The sequence below is a fragment of the Macrotis lagotis genome, chromosome 1 (assembly GCF_037893015.1).
Source record: "Macrotis lagotis isolate mMagLag1 chromosome 1, bilby.v1.9.chrom.fasta, whole genome shotgun sequence".
Lineage (NCBI taxonomy): Eukaryota > Metazoa > Chordata > Mammalia > Peramelemorphia > Peramelidae > Macrotis > Macrotis lagotis.
In genome coordinates, this window is record NC_133658.1 from 492,823,983 (window position 1) to 492,845,801 (window position 21,819).

The window sequence follows — 21,819 nt, forward strand, 5'->3', positions numbered from 1 at the left end:
ATATTCAGGAGTCTTCTTACCAAGATACATATAGGAACTATATGACTATAACTATAAAATTCTGTTTATGAAACTAAACCTCAGAAACTGGACATATATTACACTGAGATTGTATCATAAAAATGACAATTTTACCTAAATTAAAATACTAAATTAGTCTCATATCTGGTGAAACATTTATACAGTACCTGAGAATTCCCTTAAGGGGATATGAAATTTAGAAAAATAACCACAAAATTCAATTAGAGGAACAAAGGTAAAAATTTTCAAGAGAAACGGTGTAAAACAAAAAAGTGGAAAGAGGGCCTCACAGACTTAAATCCCAAACTATTCCATAAAGCAGTAATCATCAAAACAATTTAGTACCCATTAAGAAATAGAGGGGTAGGAGGGTGGACCCAAGATGGCAACAGGAGAGGACCTTCTCTCAGTTGCTCTGGAGAAAAACTTATAAACTAAGGACTCTACATTTTTGAGAGACAGAACCCAAGGAGGAATCCAGTGAGGCAGTTCTCCTACTCAAGGTAACCTGGAAAAGAGCGGAAAGTGTCAGCTCCACAGGAGGGATGCCACATCAGAGTGAAGGAACTTCAGCCTCCTGGAGACAGCCCCAGGGTGCTGGGAGCACGGCTCACAGCAGCAGGGGCAGTTTCCTGACCTATACACCGGAGAGCATCAGGCACAACTTGGGGGAACAGCTGGGGGGGGACCTCTGCCAGAGCGAGCACATGAAGCCCAGCCCTCAGGGCACACAGTGAGCAGCTTGGCCAAGGCAGTCCAGATCCAGGAACCAGAAGTGGGCGGAGCTGGTAAGCAGGAGCCCCCCAGGTATGAGCCCACTGAGCATAGGAAGGGGAGTGAAGAGAGAGAGAGACTGTAGAGCTCTATCCTCTTTCCCTGCAATGGGACTCTGGGGTTCTGACCACATTCAGATCCTGATCGCAGTCTAGGTCCCCCACAGAACAGCAGCGCCCCCCCCACCTCAGCCCCATGGCAGAGGGGGGCGCTTATGGTCATTCATAGACCAGGAGGGAGGACAAAGCCTCACACACTGAGACCCTTGTGGGAGTATCCCAAAAGCTCAGGAAGCACCCCCAAAACAGGCTAAGCCTGGGGACATGAGTAAGAAGAGGCAAAAAGAGGAACACCATTGACAAATACTTTGCTTATGATCCCAAGAAGAATCAAAACACTCAATCTGAAGATGAGGAGGTACAAGCTCCTGCATCTAAAGACCCCAAGAAAAACAGAAATTGGGCTCAGGCCATGACAGAGCTCAAAAAAGACTTTGAAAATCAAGTGAGGGGGCAGCTAGGTGGCGCAGTGGATAAAGCACCGGCCCTGGAGTCAGGAGTACCTGGGTTCAAATCCAGTCTCAGACACTTAATAATTACCTAGCTGTGTGGCCTTGGACAAGCCACTGAACCCCATTTGCCTTGGAAAAAAAACCCTAAAAAAAATCAAGTGAGGGAGATAGAGGAAAAATTGGACAAAGAAATTAGGGAGATGCAGGAAAAACATGAAAATGAAGTCAGCAGCTTAGTCAAGGAAATCCAAAAAAATGCTGAAGAAAATAACATGTTAAAAACCAGCATAGGTCAAATGGATAAAACAGTTCAAAAAGTTATTGAGGAGAAGAATGCTTTAAAAAGCAGAATTGGCCAGATGAAAAAGGAGATAACAAAGTTCTCTGAGGAAAACAAATCCTTCAGACAAAGAATAGAACTCGGAAATTTCTGATTTTATGAGAAATCAGGACTCAATACTTCAAAACCAAAGAATGAAAAATTAGAAGATGTGAAACATCTCATTGAAAAAACAACTGATATGGAAAACAGATTTAGGAAAGATAATTTTAAAATTATTGGAATACCTAAAAGTCACGATCAGGAAAAGAGCCTTGACACCATTTTCAAAGAACTATTACAGGAAGAAGCAGAGGGCAAAATAGAAATGGAGAGAATCCACCTATACCCCCGAGAAAGAGATCCAAAAAAAAAAAAAAAAAACCAACACCTAGGAATATTATAGCCAAGTTCCAGAACTCCCAAGTCAAAGAGAAAATATTACAAGCAGCCATAAAGACACAACTCAAATATCGTGGAGCTGCAATCACGATCACACAGGACTTAGCAGCAACTACATTAAAAGCTCATAGGGCTTGGAATATAATATACCAGAAGGCAAAAGAGCTTAGAATGCAACCGAGAATCAACTACCCAGCAAAACAACGTCCTCTTCCGGGGAAAAAGATAGACTTTCAATGAACTAGGGGAAATTCAAATGTTCCTGTTGGAATGGCCAGAGCTGAACAGAAGGTTTGATCTTCAAATACAGGACTCAGGTGAAGCATAGAGAGTGGAGGAGAAGAGGAAAATATGAGGGACTTAATGATGATGAACTGCATATATTCCCATATAGAAAAATGATACTGATAATACTCATATGAACCTTCTCATTTAATAGAGCAGGTAGAGGGAGCTTTTATATATATGAAGCACAGGAGAGAGCTGAGTTTGAAGACATAATGTGGTATAAAAATGGAGTCAATAGATAAAAGGGAAATGTAATAGGAGAAAGAAAAAGGAGAGGAGGAATAGACTTAAGATAATTCATATAATAAGATTTTTCTTTATTACAATGAGCTATTGCAATGATATGGAAGGGGGAAGGCAAGAGGGGAATCTTCGCTCTCATCAGAGGTGGCTAGGAGAGGAAACAGTATATATACTCAATGGGGTATAGACATCTGTAGTAAGAAGGAGAGAAGGGATACAGGGGCAAGGTGGGGATGTGAGTGATGGAGGAGAGGATGGACCATGGGGGGAGAGTGGTCAGATATAACACATTTTCTTTTTTATTTCTTGCACGGGGCTGGGATTGGATGGCCTGTCTGGGACCATAGAGCCAGGTGGATGCTGGGCCTAAAGGGTGGCATGTGGGCTCGGGGCCTCTTGGCCCCAGGGCCAGGGATCTGTCTGCTGTGCCACTCAACTACCCTACAGCAGAGACAGAGTGAAAGGAGAGAGAAAATATAATACATGGTAGTGGAGAAATATGAATGGAGGGAGTTGCAATTAGCAATGGCAATGGTGGAAAAATGTGGAAGTCACTTTTGTGATGGACTTATCATAAAGAATGTGATCCACCTGTGACAGAGTTGTTGGTGTTGGAACAAAGACTGAAGCACACTTTTTATTATTATTGTTATTATTCTTTTTGGGGGGTTGCAGGGCAAATGGGGCTGGGTGACCTACCTGGGATTGCATAGCTAGGTGATCGTTGTGTGTCTGAAGCCAGATTTGGACCTGGAGCACCCTGGCTCAAGGGCCAGTGCTTTGTCTGCCACCCAGCTGCCCCTACTATTATTATTACTATTTTATTTTGGGTCTTTTTAGGGGGGGGGGGGTTGCAGGGCAATGGGGTTAGGGTGGCTTGCATGGGGTCACACAGGGTGATTGTTGGGTATCAATGGCTGGACTTGGGCTCGGGTGCTCCTGGCTCTAGGGCCGGTGCTCTGTCCATTGTGCCACCTGGCCATACCTACAATTATTATTATTTTTTAATTTTAATTTTTTCTCTCCCCTTTACTGTATCGCTTATGTGGGCCCATATTTTCTTGGGGGGAGGGGGGTATTATGTTTACTCTTAAAACAAGAATATTTTAGTAATGTATAAAAACCATTATTTGTACAACATAAGAATGAATAAATAAATTTAACAAAAGAAATAGAGGGGTAGCTCAGTAAGAAAGAATAGGTACATATTTTTCATGAGACTTGAAATTTGTAGCAGAATGGGTTAATCCTGTCTTTTATGTATTTAATATAACCTATATAGCATAAAGTTGGATTTGGTACCCTAGAACATTCCATTACTGTAAAATCTGTTTGGTTTGCATATGATACTGCATAAAATACAGGTGTCCCTGAGAGCCTATTTCTCAAGATAGAAATATATTAAACTTCAGTTATTTACAATGTAGAGTGGATTTATCAGATTTTGCTTGCAACAAATCTGTGAGGTAAGGAGACATGAGGTTTGGGTTTTTGTTTTTTTCCTTTTGTGATGACTGGGGAGAAGGGGATATAACATGGGATAAACTTAGGAAGTATAGGTGTAAGTCAGATAGGTTGATAGACCCTAAGCATCAAGGGGCATTGATAATGACATTGTTAGGTAAAGAGGTACCAAAAGAGTGTAAAAAAGGAAAATGGAAAGGTTCAGAAGAGAAACTTACAAACCATGCCCTTTTTAGTCCTAATTGTTTCCTATCTTGGAGTTAGAGACCAAGATTTTGACTCAAAGATGCAGTTATGTCTTGGAAGTCATCTTGTAGGCTGAAGCCATTTCACCTATATAAGACAATTTGGATTTTTAAACTTGCCTGGATCTGCATTTTAACATTTATTTACAAAAAAGAAGCTTTTTCTATTTGTTAGGGTACAGAACATCAAAGTTTTCTACCTTTTCTGTTCTTTGCCTCTTCATTTATTCTTGATTTATTCCACAGCTGACATTTGGTAGAGGGAAAGAGTACCTCAAGCACATCATGGAGGTCCACAAGGAGAAAGGCTATGGCTGTAGTATCTGCAACAGACGATTTGCCCTTAAAGCTACTTATCATGCACATATGGTTATTCACCGGGAGAACCTGCCTGACCCCAATGTACAGAAGTAAGGCTTTTGTGACAAAATGTTACCTCCTCATGGTTGTTCTGTAGTGCCTGCTGGAATTGTGTTTGAGAGAAATGGCTATACTTCCATATTAATAAATATTTTATTGAATAATTTGCAGGAGCTCAACATTTTTCTCAAAGTATTGTGGCTAATGCTCATATTTATTAACTTTATAGTATTGATATAGAGTTCATATATATAGTAGTATGACATGACTTATCTTTATCCTCATCTCCATTGTGATATATATTTCTTAAACATTACAGGAACAGATAGAGTTTAGTCTTGTGCCTCCTTGACAGTATAGTATTTGTGCTTATTTACATGAAGTTTGAAAAATCTGATTAATATTTTTTAACCTTTTCATTTAATAAAATTTCAGTTTTATTGTAAATTACCAAAATAATGACTAAATGTGAGCTCACTGTCCAATAGTCTTTTTCTCTTGTTTTAGGTACATTCATCCATGTGAAATTTGCGGAAGAATCTTTAATAGCATAGGAAATTTGGAACGGCATAAGCTTATACACACAGGTAGTATATTTATCCCTATAACTCTAAGCTGCCTTTTTCTAATATGAACATATTCCTTAACTGTTTCATTATAATTTTATTGGGAAAATTGTTTAGTAACCTACAAGCTCTAAGGATAGCTAATTAATATATTAAAATAGCATTTTATAGTTTGCAAAATTCTTCAGATAAATTCTTTGAAACAGGCTATGTAAAATTTCTATTTTATAGAAGAAGAAACTGAACCTCTGGCAATTAAGTGATTGTCTTCACAAAGCTAATGTGTTAGAGGTGAATATCTCTGATATCTTTCTGAAATTCTCTCCTCAATTAAGTGGGGATGTAAAATAAGAAAATTGAATCCCCTGGCTTAAAACCTGTGCTGTTTTTCTCTCAATGCATTTGTGGCCAAAATATTACTCCTTATTTATTGTATTTTCAGTAGTAGAGATATTCATACACAGACTGTCTTAGTGTCACCAAGAAGCTGTACTGTGTGATAGGTTAAGGCAAATGATTTTTATTACCTTGTGGAAGCAAAATCAAATGTGGGAGAACAAAATTAGCAGAATGAGGGGGGAACAACTTTTATGATGAGTCAGTTAGTCAATTTAATGACCAAGTAGGTTTTTGTACTAATCTGAGGAAGGTAAAATATTAACACAACTGATTAGTGCAATTTAAGCAAGTGGTTTCTCATTGTTTTTAGAAATGAAGCAGTTTTTAATGTGAAAAGTTTCTAATACTAGTAATGTCAGGCTCCCCCAAAGCACAACAAAGTGAAATTCCACATTATCTCTCCTTTTTTTATGCTTATAAAGTAAAAATATCATTACCCTGAAAATCAGCAACAGGTGATTATATAAAGGTCAAACACAACAAGGTGCACATAATTTCTTTGGGAGAGATTATTGCTAGTGGTTGCCTTGCAGAAGGAATATATGAAAAGTAGTGACTACATTCTCAAAGATTAGGACATTGATGTCAGTAAGAAAAGCAAAGCTGTCTTCCATGACCTACCTTCCTGGCTTTCTGAAGTCTGGCTAATTAGTTACCCACCCAGATAAACAGATCTTCTCCTCATAACTGTATAAGACTGTCAGGGAAGGAAGATGTATAGATATGGTATTGTTGTCCTTTGCTATGGACATAATCTGTCCATATTTGGGAAATAAGGAATAGAGAAGATTTTCTTGCCCCTATTTGAACAGATCTAGATCTTTAACAACTTAGATATTATCAGTCCAAGGCTTGAAAGTTCATTTGCACTATCCCTTTAGATTTGACTGGCTCCTCAAGAGAAGGGACATTTTTGCATTATCTGTTACAAATCCATGTGGAAAGAGGTCTTTACCTTTCATAGTAATGAGAACTGGGTTCAAGCACCTTAGATCAGGATTTTAGGGAATTCTTGCACTCAGGGACTCATGAATCCATTAATAGGTTTATTAGGATAACTCATCTTCTGTTTCTTTGCCATGGAACATTTACTTGTATATGGAAGTATCATATCATTAGAGCATTAACATTAATTTAAGAGGTCATCAACTAATTTTAGGTCAGAAAAATAGCTGCTCATTAAAATTTTATGTGGAACAAATCCAGTTTTCTTATTGGTAAGGTATCTGACTTTTAAATTTGGTTTCAACAAACTTTCTGCTATCCCATTTAAATTCCATTTTGACATTCTGTTGCCCCTGAAGATTAATCTCAGGACAGTGGAGATGTTGGATCGGAAGTTCCTTATAGCCTTTATAATTTGTACATATATCTCTGTCATTGTTGATGTGTTTATCTCATGAGGCAAGTTATCTAATCTATTGGATATTCCAATTCCAAATTCCAATCTAGGAGTTAATTTTCTCAGAAATATTTCACTAATTGGGGGCAGCTAGGTGGTGCAATGGATAGAGCATCGTCCCTGAAGTCAGCAGTACCTGAATTCAAATCCAGCCTCAGACACTTAATAATTACCTAGCTGTGTGGCCTTGGGCAAGCCATTTAACCCCATTTGCCTTGCAAAATCCTTAAAAAAAAATTCACTAATTGGTACAGTGCTTCTGTGCCAAGATAGACCAATACATCCTGAACAAAAGTACAATCGGAAAAATCATAATTAGCCTTATATTCATTCTTATTCAGGGCTCTATCTTTTCTAAATTAATCGTGTATATGGAACAGTAGGGTGGAAAAAAACATGTGCTAGCATTCAGCCATGAATAGTGTAGTTAAAAACTACGGAGGTTTTTTTTGTATTCCAGTTTTTAGCTCATCATCTCTTTGTCCTTAATTATTTAAGCTTAATTTTTCCCTCTACAGTTTCTTAAACACATTATTTTTTCAGTACTTTTTCCCCCTCTTAAATGTACAATTTTGTTTCGATTTAAAACATTACTAGAGTTGTCCTAAGTATAAAATTAGTACCATTTAACAATAGATAGTTTCAAGGACCATTTAGGGTCTATAAATCAATAAACCAACAAACTTTGAGGTAGCAGGGCAATCTCCTGCCCTTTGCACAAAATTGTATTCACATAATACTTATACTGTCCAGTACAATAGAAGTGAGAGCAGTTCATAACCGGTAAAAGTCCTGTAACTTGGTTTCTCTGAACAAAATATACATTTGTATTGGGTCAAGGCTCACAATTTTGAATGACATTCATCTAAACCCTCAAACCCATCTCAAGCATCTACCTTACAATAATCAGGTTAGCCAGCTTCCTTAGGGAAGGCAAATTAGTTATCAGAAGATCAAAATCATGATTGTAAATAAGTCAGTGGTGCATTAAACAGATTTGTCACTAATTAATTCAGATTTCAGACCTGAATGGATATTTTGAACATGTCTATCTCAAAACCTAGTTTTGTAGTTTACTCATTAATTTAAATTTTGATGTTTTTTCCTAACAAATTTGATTTAATTTTTTGAAGGTGTAAAAAGTCATGCATGTGAGCAATGTGGCAAATCCTTTGCCAGAAAAGATATGCTTAAAGAACATATGAGAGTACACGACAATATAAGGGAATACTTATGTGCAGAATGTGGAAAAGGTAGGTATGTTGTTCTATTTAATGTAATTCACTTAAAGTGCATGTGGGAAGTAAACAGTAATTCTAATCTAGGCAGATGTGGTAAAGTACTTTCTCTGCTATTATCCCTCTCTAATTCAGCCTCATTTAACTTTAATCTTGACTTGAAGCAACTGTTAAATTAAGACTTGCTAAATTTTCTCCTCCCCTTAGCTAGTCAAAAAAGCCTTTTGAGGCAGTACTTGGTCATAGTCCAAGAGGGCTGAGAAAAAAGTTTCCTTAATCACATAGATATATCTAACTCCATCAACTGCTTATTTTGGGAAATACTTCCTTCAGTTCCACTTTTCTGTCTTTTCCTCCTTAATAATGGGGAAATTACTTCAAAAACTTCCCCTCCCCCTTTGTTAACTAACACCACCGTTCAGCCTAAAAGTCACTAAAATTGTCCCTGAAATTGCAGATTGACTTGTTTTCATTCTTGTGAAAGAAATGTAATCAGCTCATATTAATTCAGACTCTTTTAATTTTATAATTCTTAAAAGCGCTAGACTAAAAAGTTAATCTTTTCACCATCATTGAGAAAGATTGATCAGGTGGTACATTAAAGGACCCTGCCATGCAATTACTAGAATAATAACTAAAAGGACAACAAATATTTATACACTTGAAAGGGAAGAAAATGTCAAATGATGCTTTAAGCCATGTAGAAACACTCTGTAATGATATTGTATTTCTTTTTTTTAAACTAGTCTGCAATTCAGGCTCTCATGAATTCAAATTATTAAGATTATGGTTTATACACACATGTATAAATGCATATATTTAGAATCCACATGATCATCTTTGTGAGATTAAAGTAATTTTAAAAGATAGGTTTAAAGTTTAATATTAATATGTATATAATGGAGTTTAAGTGTTTGAGGCCGGATTTGAACTCAGGTACTCCTGACTCTAGGGCCAGTGCTCTATTCACTGTGCCACCAATTGCCCCACCACATTGCTTTTTTAATGCTGTTTTCTTTTTTATATAATATTATATTCTCTTGAATCCAGATAATAAGCTGTCTTGAAAATACAAATAAAATTATTCAAAACTTTTAAAGCTACTTTTATTATTGTTTATCCTACTGTGAGACAATTTAACCATATAGTCCCAGGGTTAAAACATATGTCTTTGATAACACTAATTTAGGAAATTTTTACCTACATTATCAGTTCAAGGCAGGTAAAAGATTTAATAAATCTGAATTATACCACAGACTAGTGCCCTTAGAAGTTAGGTATGACAAATTTAAATGATGACTGATAAAAGAATTCATTATTTTTTTTTTTAAGAATTCATTCTTGTTACCAGTCTATGTACAGTCCCAGGGGCATGGGAGGATTTGGGCATTATATGCTTTTCTCTGCTTATTTTTTCCTCATAGGCATGAAAACCAAACATGCTCTTCGTCACCATATGAAACTTCATAAAGGTATCAAGGAATATGAATGCAAGGAGTGTCATAGGAAATTTGCTCAAAAGGTCAACATGTTGAAGCACTACAAAAGACATACAGGTCAGTGAGTAGTTGCAAAATAACGGGCTTATCTTCTCTCTTTTCATCTAGATAACCTAATTGTTGCTCAGCCATTGACCTGATGTTGGACTACATGAACTCTTGAACTTCCATCCATCTCAGTGCAATCTAATATTTATAAACATGCCAAGGCTACACAATGACTGAAAGTAAATGTAAAAATGTAAAAACTTCAATTTTCTAAACTCAATATTATGAGAAACACAAAAACAGAACAAGTTTACACTAAAGATTTTTTTAATTGACCACAATTCTTGATCTATACTCAATTTTATACCTTTAATTTTGTACTCATTGATTTTCAGGATAACTATCTGAAGGTACAAATCATAAAAGCAAAATTCATTTTATTTATCTGAATCATCCTGGACTAAACTAGTATTTATAGCACTTATTTAGCAGGAATTTATAATATATCCTTTTATTGATATTTTTTGAACATATCACTTCACCATATACAACCTACCATTCATAGTATCATTTTCTTTAAAAAAAGTTAAACTAAATTCCTAATATAGTGATTACAGCTAAACATAACTGTAACTTTCCCTCTTTGTAATTTTTTTTAAAGGTAAACAAAAAAGAAAATTTTATTTTAACTTTAATTATTTGGAACCACTATTATCCATTGTATTTGACTGATTTAGTAACTTTTAGTATTGCTTGCAAAATTTACCTTAGCATAAAATGTGGGTTGTTCTTTTGAATTTTCACACCTCAGTAGTTCATTCACACATATCTTCCATCTTCCTATTTTACCCTGAATTCTTCATATTCATCATTCCTTTATTTTGAAATGAACTTGTGATTTCATTGGTTAAAAAAACACTTTCATTGAAGAAACTGTTTATCAGGCACTTGATTTCCATAAGGTTAACATAATCATGATGTGTCAAAAAATCAAACATTTATTTAAGCCTAGTATATATTTGTCACTTTCTCAAACATAGGGACACAAACAAAAGCAAAAGACAAAACCTGCTCTCTAGTAGCTCACAGGAGATAACATGGAAACTACTATACACAAACTAATTGCAAATTAATTGAAAATAGTTAAAGAGGGAAAGTACTAAAATTGAAGAGAATGAGAAAGGTTTCTAACAGAAGATGAGATTTGACCTGGGAATTGATTAGAAACATTAGGAGGAAGAGTACGCTCGACATTCTAGACAAAAGGAAGATCCAGAAAAAAGGCTCCAAGGGTTGAGAGATGGAGCAGACCACTGGTCTGCTGGATCAGAGAGTCTATGGCAGGGAATAAGATAATAGTACAATAACAATAATAAATATAATAATCTAACTTACTGTGTGTCAGACATTGTCCTGAGCACTTTACAAATATTAACTCATTTGATCCTCACATCACCCTGGCAGGTAGTTGCGATCATTATCCCTATTTTACAGAGGAGTACACCCAAAGCAAATAGAGGTTAAGGATTACAAAATTTGTCCATGTCTAAAACCAGATATGAAATCTGCACTTCCCAGTGCTACACCAGCTGCCTCTTGTATTGGATAGGGAGGTGATAGGAGCCATTGCAGTTTACTAAGTAGAAGATGGGATGGGGGTAGAAGGGAAGGGGAGGGAAAGGACATGATGAGACCTGCATTTTAGGAAAATTATATTTAACAACTTTGATGGACTACAGTGTCAAAAGCTTGCATCAGGCAGACCAATCAGCAGATTATTGAAATAGTCCAAGGAGATGAGGTCCCATGATGGCAGTTAGGAGCAAAAGAAATGGGTATATATGTTCTAGAGATACTATAAAGACCTTAGCAATAGATTAAATTGGGGGTGGGCAGGGAAGGGCAACATAGCAAGAAGGGGAAGAGTTTAGAGAAAAAGATGATGAGTTCAGTATTGAACATGTTAAATTTAAGATTTCTATTCGACATCTAGTTTGAGATATGTTAAAAGGCAGCTGGAGATATAAGGATGGAAGTCATCAGGTTTAAGGATAGATAAGAAACAGATTTGAGTATTATCTGTATAGATGATGATGATGATGTTTGTCCTTCATTCTCAAAGAAGATCATGACATCACGGAGGTGATGCCATGGCAACTGAATTTGAGTTAAGGAGTGCTATACTAAGTAACCAGCCTCACTTTCTCATCAGAGCCATCTGGATCCAGATATGAATCAAGGTATGAATCAGGATAACTGGAGATGGTCCTGGATGCAAGGCTGGCAGGGTTAAATGACTTGCTGAAGGTCACTCAGTAAGCTGTGAGAATCAAATGTTTGAGCTCACATTTGAACTCAGGTCCTCCTGTCTCTAGGGTTGGTGCTCTATCCACTGACCCACCTAGCTGTCCCATCAGTACAGAGATGGTAATTAAATCCATAGTGGCTGATAAGATTACTAAGAGAAGTAGTATAGAGGGAGAAGAAAAGGACAAGAGTGCTATGGTACATCTACGACTACTAGATTTTCAAACAGGTCAACTTCCATTTGAGACTGAGAAGCAAAAATCAGATAGGTGGAGAGAGAGGGCTTGAGTATAGTTCTTCCACTCTAGGGCTAGCTTTGTCCATTGCATCATGCTGCCCCAGCAGTCCTTATAATATTAAATTAATATTTTATATATTTTTCTACTATTTACCTTTCATTGTATACATAATTTCAAACATTTTTTGCCATTATGTGTAGTGATATGAGTATTTTGGAGCACTAAGATAATTTAGAAAGATTTCTAACAATACTCTGAAACAAAAACCTCAGATGAATTGGACAATTTGATTAATCATTACATTTACTCAGACATCCTGAATAATTAATAACAGCTTCATTAACCATAATCAGTATTTAGGAGAAAAGAACTGCTTATATATTGTTGACTGAAGTGTTTTCTCCTCTGAAAGTAATTACCTTATTATGAGAAAATTGTTCTGAGTGATATATTTGTTTAAATAAAAATGCTGGACACCTGAATTGTAACTGTTTAGAATTTCATTGAGAAATGTTTTAGCAAACAGCAATTTTTAACAAGTTTCAGTTGTTGAGTCAAAGAACTGGAAAGGACTCCTTAGAGATTATGTAGTCTAAGTCTCTTATTGTACAAATGAGAAAACAGACCTAAAGAAGGCAAGCCACTTCCCCAAGTTCATGCAACTAATTATTAATGGAAGGAGCAACAAGAACTCAAGATTCTTTAATTCCCCAATGAAGCTTAGCTATATATTTATGCTCACATTTATACCCATTCTTTGTTTTTACATCCATTCCTTAGGTAGGCCTTTTAAAATAATTTGTCTTATTCCTTCCTGATGAATCTTCAGTCTTATTTATTTGGAAAGTGATATCTGGCCTATTATGTTTTTGTTTTTGTTTTTAGGTTTTTGCAAGGCAAATGGGGTTGCCCAAGGCCACACAGCTAGATAATTATTAAGTGTCTGAGGCCAGATTTGAACTCAGGTACTCCTGACTCCAGGGCCAGTGCCCTATCCACTGTGCCACCTAGCCACCCCTGGCCTATTGTGTTTTGTATTTGCTAATAATAATTCAAATTCCAAGACAAATCTTTCATTTTATAGAATTATTGTAGCTAACTATTAATTTGAATTATTGAATTGTCAATAGAAAATTTTCAAATGTAAAACTTTTTGAAAAATTATCTTCTTCCCAAGTGAGATTGATGTCCTACCACAAAATTTCACTTTATTAGAATCCTGCCAATTTAAAATTTGTGATGATTAATAGAAGGTAATGTACATGCCTATGACCTTCCTTATTGATAGCTATTTCTTGGACTCCTTCTCTGGGAAATGTCATGTTTTCCTATCACTCGTGTTTCTACCATGACAGAGCAGATATCAAAAGTTGATAAAGCAAATATTCTAATATGTCATTACTTCCCTAGGGAAGTTCATATCATTGGCTTAAAGCATTTACAGTAACCATAGCAGCCAGGGCTTTGGGGGGGGGGTGGAAGTAGAAAGATAATCTGGGTCAGTCTAATTCTGATAAATACTTGTACTTCTGAGCCCAGTATAGACCAGATCAGTGTCCATCAGCATGCATTAAAGCTAGAATTAACCCATTTAAACAAAGTAGAAGGAATAAACAATCAAAGTAGCAGCCCAACAAGCAAACACTCATGAAAAAAAAAGTACAAAACAAACCTCATTTCTTTTTGGCCCCCTTCCACTAATACAATAACAGTGACAAACAATGACAACAGAGTATTGAAAAAGGCACCAAGCATCATAAATAAATCTCATTGCTTAGCATATGCCCATCATATTCTCTCCATCCCAGTGATTTTGAACTCCAGATGTTATTGTATCAATCCCATTTCCCAAGCCCTACCTGCCTGCTCCTTATTTCCAAACCCTTTAATATGATTTTTCCCTACAGCATCCTTCTACAGATCTATCCAACCCTTCCGCTGCTCTCTGGAATGCCTTTTTTCTTACCCATACTTCATCTTGCATTATGAGACCTGATTCCCAGCTGATGAAAGAATATCCCTGTCCTTCTTTTCTAGCTTGTTCTTTCATTTAAACTACTTGACTGCCTAGTCAGAATGGGGCAGTTGAGTTTCCTCAATTTGTTCATTTTTTATGAACCTACTCTTCAGTTATACCTCAAGCTACACACAGAATTGATCATAATTTTTGACCCATCACCCATAAGTTTTCTACTTTCATATATGATAAACTATAAAACTGTTTTATCTGATCATAAGATTTAATCATTCCATCTTCCCTCTGCCCTACAACTCTTAACCCTGTTCATCCTCACTGTGTCTGCCAATCTTTCCACTCTTCATTTCATTTTTCCAGGTTATCATCCATGTACTAACTATACTAGCTATATTTTCTACATTTTGACCCCCTGTATGAACCAATTCAAACTGTAGCCTGTAGACATTTTAAATTCAGCATGTGGTCTGTTGCTCCTTCCTTGCTGCCAATACCCTACCCTCCATCCCCATTCTTAAAAGCCATCATTTAGCTTTTCAACCATCCTAATCTACTGTCCCTATCATGTCCAAACTCCTTGAGAATGTGTACTACAATCAGGACTTCTACTTCTTTTTCTCTCTCTCTCTTTACTTAACTCTGTCCAGTTTATGGCTCAATATTCCTCTTATACAGTTCTCTGCAAAGTTACCAGTGATCTCTTAATTACCAAATTGTCTTTTTTCAAGTTCTTTTCTTTCCCCAGAGCATTTGGGACATTCAGGAAAGACCTTTTCAGGGCTGCTAATCCAACTTTGGTATACATCTTCACCCAACTCTCACCTGTGGTTCCAAGAAGCTCTAGCATGAGCAGCAGCTATGTCCCAGTAAAACCATCTTGCCAGATAGGCTAAACCAGATTGAGGTCTCAAACTAATCAATAAGTTAGGAAGATCTCTACTTAAAAGCATGTGGAGATTCCCCCCAGCAGAATGGACAGATGAGAATAACCCATTCCAACAGCTATGAAGGTGGCTGAAGTGTTATATATGGAGGATGCCAAGATCATCCACTACAAAATGGACCATCACTAGTTATCTTGACTTTTATCCTGCTACTGGATTTCATTGGCTCAGGAAGAGAGAGCAAGGCTGCTGACTTGCTCAACTCTGCTTCACTTAAATTTAATTCACTCACAGATCAAGACATAGCCCCATAATATTATGATCTTAATAGCAATCTTGCCCTGCCAGATCCGAACTTTAGGTTATTTCTATCTGCTGCCTTTTGCCCCTATTCATGTACTACTGAAGTTAGTGAAAATTAATAAAATTAATAAAAATGTTTTAGTAAAGTCCACTACAAATTTATACTGCATATTCTTAACTGGGTTTTCACTGCAGCAAGGAAATTCTTTTACAACTCCCTAATTGATTCATTATGTCATTCATCACAAGGATATATCTAAACCTTTTCATTCCTAATAAAACTCTTACAACCAACTCCCAGTTTCCTCTGCTGAGTACCTTGCTAAATATTTCAGAGAAAAAACTGAAGTAATTTGCCAGTATTTTCTTCTTCACCACTATTTCTCTTCTTGTATCAATCATTCAGATGTGCTTCCTTGTTATCACCTTTCACTTATTTCTCATGAAGGCAAATCCTTCTACATGCACACATAATCCTGGTCCATTCTATTTTCAGCAGATTGATTGCCCCCTCTATCATCTCCACTCTCACAAATCTTCAATCTCTCGTGATCTGTTGTCTACTTCCTTGCTGTGAAAAAGCATATATTCCCTACCCTCCATCCCCCCCCTTTTTTTTAGGTTTTTGCAAGGCAAATGGGGTTAAGTGGCTTGCCCAAGGCCACACAGCTAGGTAATTATTAAGTGTCTGAGACCGGATTTGAACCCAGGTATTCCTGACTCCAAGGCCGGTGCTTTATCCACTATGCCACCTAGCCACCCCTCATCCCCATTCTTAAAAGCCATCATTTAGCTTTTCAACCATCCTTGTCTACTGTCCCTATCATGTACAAACTCTTTGAGAATGTCTACTACAATCCAGGTTTTCCTTTTCTCTCACTTAACTTAACTCTATCCAGTATATGGTTTTTGCCCTCAAATTCCTCTTATACAGTTCTCTGCAAAGTTACCAGTGATCTGATCTCTTAATTACCAAATTACCTTTTTTCAGTCTTCATTATTCTTGACCTGTCTGTATCCTTTGATACTGTTTGATCATCCTCTTTGCTTTGATATTCTCTCTTTAGGTTTTCATCAACTACTTCTCTTCCTGACTGTCTATGATCCTTTTCAGTCTCCTTTGCTTGATCTAAATCCAGGTTATAATCACTAATTATGGCTGTCCCCCATGGTTCTGTCCTAGATCCTCTTCTCTATTTCACCGGTGATCTTATCAATCAGTTATCATTTCTTTGCTCTATTTTCAGATCTGTTTACCCAACTTGACTTCCTCAGTCTCATATCTCCAAATGCCTATTTTGAAATCAGCTCAAAGGAAAAGTCCAGTAGACATGTTTAAATTCAACATGTATAAAACAGAACTCATTTTTCTTTCTCCCCAAATACTTGCCTCTTCTTATCTTACCTATAACTCTATTACCTAGAGTGACTCTTCACTCTCAACCCCCTGAATCCGATCTTTTGTCAGTTTTACCTTCTAAATATTTCTTTTGTGCACTTTTCTCTCTGACACCTTGGTAAAGGTCCTCATCATCTTATATGCCATGCTATTACAATAACCTTCTGGTATTTCCTACCGAGAGTCTGTAGGCTCTCATCCAGTCGGTTTTCAAAGCACAGGTCCTGCTTTGTCTGCCTGTTTAATATATTCTAATTTATTACCACATATTACTTTTTCTCCTATTCTTCCAACTCCTCATGAAATTATGAGAGATAAAGCAATTCCAGCTCACTTGACCTACAACAAAGAGTATAAGCAAGGTAAAAACTTCCCAACCCTGACTACTCTTGCTCAACACCCTATTTCTCACTGTCTATATACTTTCAGCAGCAGGCCTATATGAACCTATACAAAAGAACTTAACTCTACCACCCAAGTGGATGGACCAAAGATATTAGTAACAAAAGGGAAATAACCTGTAGATTAGGGGAAAGAGTTCAGGTGTCTATGAGTAATTTTTTTTCTTTTTTTTTGCAATTCATAATGTTCTCTATGATTCTTTCCCCCCTTTTTATTTACTTTTCCAATTATAATTTTCAGCATTCATTTTTGTAAAGTTTTCTCATTCCCCCACTCTAGAATAGCAAGTAATTTGATATAGGTTATGCATGTACAATCATGTTACACATATTTTCATATTAGTCATGCTGTGAAAGAAGAATCAGAACATAAGGGAAAAATCATGAGAAGGAAAGAAAATTAAAAATAAAAATAGTATGCTTTGATCTGCATTCAGATTCCATAGTTCTTTCTCTGGATGTAGATGGGATTCTCCAATGTAGGTCTTTTAGAAATATCTTTGATCACTGTATTGCTGGGAAGAATTAAATCTTTCATAGTTAATCATCACTGGATGTTGCTGTTGAAGTGTACAATGTTCTCCTGGTTCTACTCACTTCACTTAGCATTGGTTCATGGAAGTCATGGTTTTTCTGAAATCTGCCAGCTCATCATTTCTTTGTTCTACAAAATAATATTCTATTACATCCATATAGACAACTTGTTCACCTGTTCCTCAATTGATGTACATCCCTAGCTGAGGAAGGAGAGGATTCTTCTTCATTTTGAATGATTTTGAAACCATTTTCATGATATTACTGAATAATTTAAAAGAGAAATAAGAAAACAGAATTTTTGGCTTACACAGTAGAAATAATTGACTGAATAGAAAAATCCATAGTGAATTCTCTCCAAAGAAACACAATAGAAAATAACTGACTGAGAATACAAATTCATAAAAGTAGAGAACAATCTGGAAAAAGAAAAACAGCAAAACACTGATCTTGAAAACATGCTTAGAGATAAACATTTCCCAGAAGAACATAATGTATCAAAAAACCTTAACAGCATAATGAAAGGAACAAGAAAACTTCTCAGAACTTTTAAACACAGAAAATAGTATCCATTGAAAAAATTTACCTCTTGCCTCCAGGAAATAAAACCTTATGCTGCAAATTCTCAGGACCCAGAGTGGTTAATTTTAACAATTCCACTGACAAATTCTGTAATCAACCAGGACTTTGAATTTCAGAAAAAATATTCTTTTGTATTTGTTCCTGGAAGCATAGAAAGCCACTGGAGTTGACTGAGTAGAGAGTAATAAGATCAGATCTGTGCTTTAGGAAAATAAATTTAGTGGCTGAATGAAAGATGAATAGCAGTGGGGAAGAGACTTAAGGCAGACCGATCCAGCAGGTTATTGATATAATCCAAGTGTGAGATGATGAGGGGCCTGCTCTAGAGTGGGGCACCATAAGAGGAAATAAAGGACCATATAGGAGAGATGTTGCACAGGTGAAACTGGCAGACTTTGGCAACAGATTTAAAGACAGAGGGGAGGGCAGCTAGGTGGCACAGTGAATAGAGCTCTGGCCCTGGAGACTGGAGGACCCGAGTTCAAAACCAGCTCCAGTCATTTGAACACTAACTGTAACCCTCAGCAAGTCACTTAATGATGGGGATTAAGTGGGGGGAGACACCACTCTCTCCAAAATAAATCCAGTATAATTCCTAGTTTTTTAACCTAAGGGACTGAGGAAAGTGGTGTCCTCTACAGTAATAAAGGGGATGTGGAGAGGGTTTAGAGGAAAAGATAAATTGTTTTGGACATACTGAGTTCAAGTTATCCACTGGACATCCAGGTTGAGATATCTGAAAGGCAAATGAAGATGTGAGACTGGAAGTCAGCAGAAAATTTGGAGCAAGATAGATAGATTTAAGGATCAACAACATAGAGATGATTATTTAATCCCTGAATCCTGATGAGATCACGAAATGAAGTAGTGTGGAAGAAGAAGGAAAAAGAAATAAGGGCCTAAGACAGAACCATGAGTGACACTTGGGGGGGGAGGAGTAGGATTAAACTTTTTCACTTATAGTAAGAGTACCAGCACTAATTACACATCTTTTCATTTACCACTTCTTTGTAAAGAAGGAATTAGAAAACAAAGAAAAGAAAATGTGTATATACATATATATATATATATATATATATATATATATATATATATATATATAGCATGCTTTGATAGAAGTAAAAGCATAATTAACAAATATAACCATTAATATTAATGGGATGAACTCTATGAAATTAGTGAAAATAATAGAATGTATTAGAAAACAAAATCTAATTTGAGGTTTACACAATAAAATAATTCACACAGCACCAAGATAAGTGGTTGTAACATTTTAAAACTTAAGATATAGTGATCTTGAATTCAGACATGACAGAAATAAATGGCATGGTGAAAAGAGATGAGAAAAGAATATTATTTTTTGATAATGCAACAATACAATATCTAATATATTCACCAAAAAGAGCATTTTAAATTAATAGCATAGATAATACAATAATACCTACATAATGATGTAATAGCTATGTAATTAGAAGGAAAAAAAGAAAATAAAACTAATACTTAAGGACTTAATGAGTTCTTTTTAAAATCTTGATGAATCTATGAAAAAATAAAGAACTAAAAAGAATTTTAGAAATGTTAGATATAATATAGCTCTAAAATTACTAGATAGGAATCTAAATAAGTTTACATATTTCTCACATGTATATGACATCTTTATAAAAACATTATAAAAGATCATAAAACATACAAGGAAGCAGAAATATTCATTATATTCATTATTAATTCAATGCATTAAAAAATCAAGGGACATTTATGAAAAGAATTCAAACTGAAATGGAAAATAAGTCCTTTAATTTTAAAGAACTATTGAATAAATAAATAAATTATTAAAAAAGGAAAACTAATTTCCACCCAAAAAATTCACAACAGATAAAGAAATAAAATAATGATTGCAAACTATTTTACCCAAATATGTGCCAACAAAATTGGTAAGTGAAATTGATAACTTTTCAAAAAGTAATGGAATAAGAAATGAGTTAAGATAACCGAACCTCAGAAAAGGAATTTGAGAAGCCACCAAAAAAAGTAAGTAATAATTTTAAAAAAGGATCAAGGGGTGGCTGCAGTGGATAAAGTACCAGCCCTGGAGTCAGGAGTACCTAGGTTCAAATCCAGTCTTAGACACTTAATAATTACCTAGCTGTGTGGCCTTGGGCAAGCCATTTAACCCCATTTGCCTTGCAAAAACATAAAAAATAAAAAAGGATCAGATGATTTTCAAATAAATAATATTGAACATTTAAAAATGTCAGTGTTACTTAAATTATTTGCAAAAATAGCAAAGGAGATATGATCTAATACTTTATACAAAATAACTATGTTCTTAATAGCTAAACCAGGAAAAGACAAAGCAAAGAAAACTGATGTCATGAATAATACATTAGCAAAGAAACTTCAACAATATTTCAAAAAGATTATATAATGTAGCCAGGCTAGATTTATACTCGGGAATGTAGACTTGGTTCAATATTAGAAGAACCTTAAATATATCAAAAATGCTCAGAATTACATGATTATATCAACAAATTTAGCAAAAACTTTATAATAAAATCCCATACCCTTTTATGTAAAATTAAGTGCTGGCATTATCTGTCACTAAAATCAGCAGTAAGTTAATATATCCAACTACGAGAGGAAAATTCTGGGAACAAATATAGACAAAGAGATAACAAAATTATTGCTTTTAGCGTGATAATTTACCTAAAGGAACCAAGAGTCAAATAAAATATAAAAAAGGAAAAACTCAGTAAAGAAGCAAGATATAAATTATACTCTAATCATCTATATTTTTTGTATATTATCAGCAAAACCCAACAGAAAGATAAATTCCATTCAAAATAATTGAGAAATGTGTATTACATCTCAGAGTTTGATACCAAGACAACCATGGGATTTGGGTGAATGATGACAAAACATTCTTTTCAGAAATAAAAACCTACATAAATATTTAGAGAGATGTTTATAGTTTGTTGCTGTTGTCATTTTTCAGTTGTTTCTGGCTTTGAACCCCTATTTTCATATTTTCTTGGTGGAAATTCAAGAATGGTTTGCCATTTCCTTCTCTGTTTCATTTTACCAATAGGAAACTGAGACAAACTAGATTAACAGCCCAGGATCAGAGAGTTAATTAAGGGTGTTAGGCTGCATCTGAAGATCAAGAAAATGAGTCTTTCTATCAGACCTGGCTTCTATCTACCTATCTGCCCCATATGTCTAAATAATAAAAAACCCAAATTCAATTTACAGAATCAGTATTATATCATAAACCATAAGTAAACCAAAAAAAAATTACTTTATAGAACCAGACAAAATAATTCATCTGAATTAATGAAAGATGAAATATCTTAGGGGAAATAATGAAAAAGTAGGTAGGAGATGAGCCAAGGAGTAACATATCTCAAACTAATTATAAAAGAATAATCATTTAACAATTTGCTACTGTTTAAAAAAAATGTTCAGCAAAACAAATTGGG

At 35.5% G+C, this 21,819-nt stretch overlaps 1 protein-coding gene across 4 annotated transcripts in view; it reads left to right on the top strand.

The window, feature by feature from the left end:
• PRDM15 (PR/SET domain 15) overlaps nt 1-21,819 on the top strand; it is a 184,523-nt gene that overhangs the window by 145,316 nt on the left and 17,388 nt on the right. For all 4 annotated transcript variants that reach the window (XM_074213837.1, XM_074213838.1, XM_074213840.1 and 1 more), the window contains 4 exons: nt 4,514-4,677; nt 5,135-5,214; nt 8,128-8,247; nt 9,657-9,788. In XM_074213837.1, coding sequence (XP_074069938.1) covers nt 4,514-4,677; nt 5,135-5,214; nt 8,128-8,247; nt 9,657-9,788 — 496 coding nt within the window. The remainder of the gene's footprint in view (nt 1-4,513; nt 4,678-5,134; nt 5,215-8,127; nt 8,248-9,656; nt 9,789-21,819) is intronic.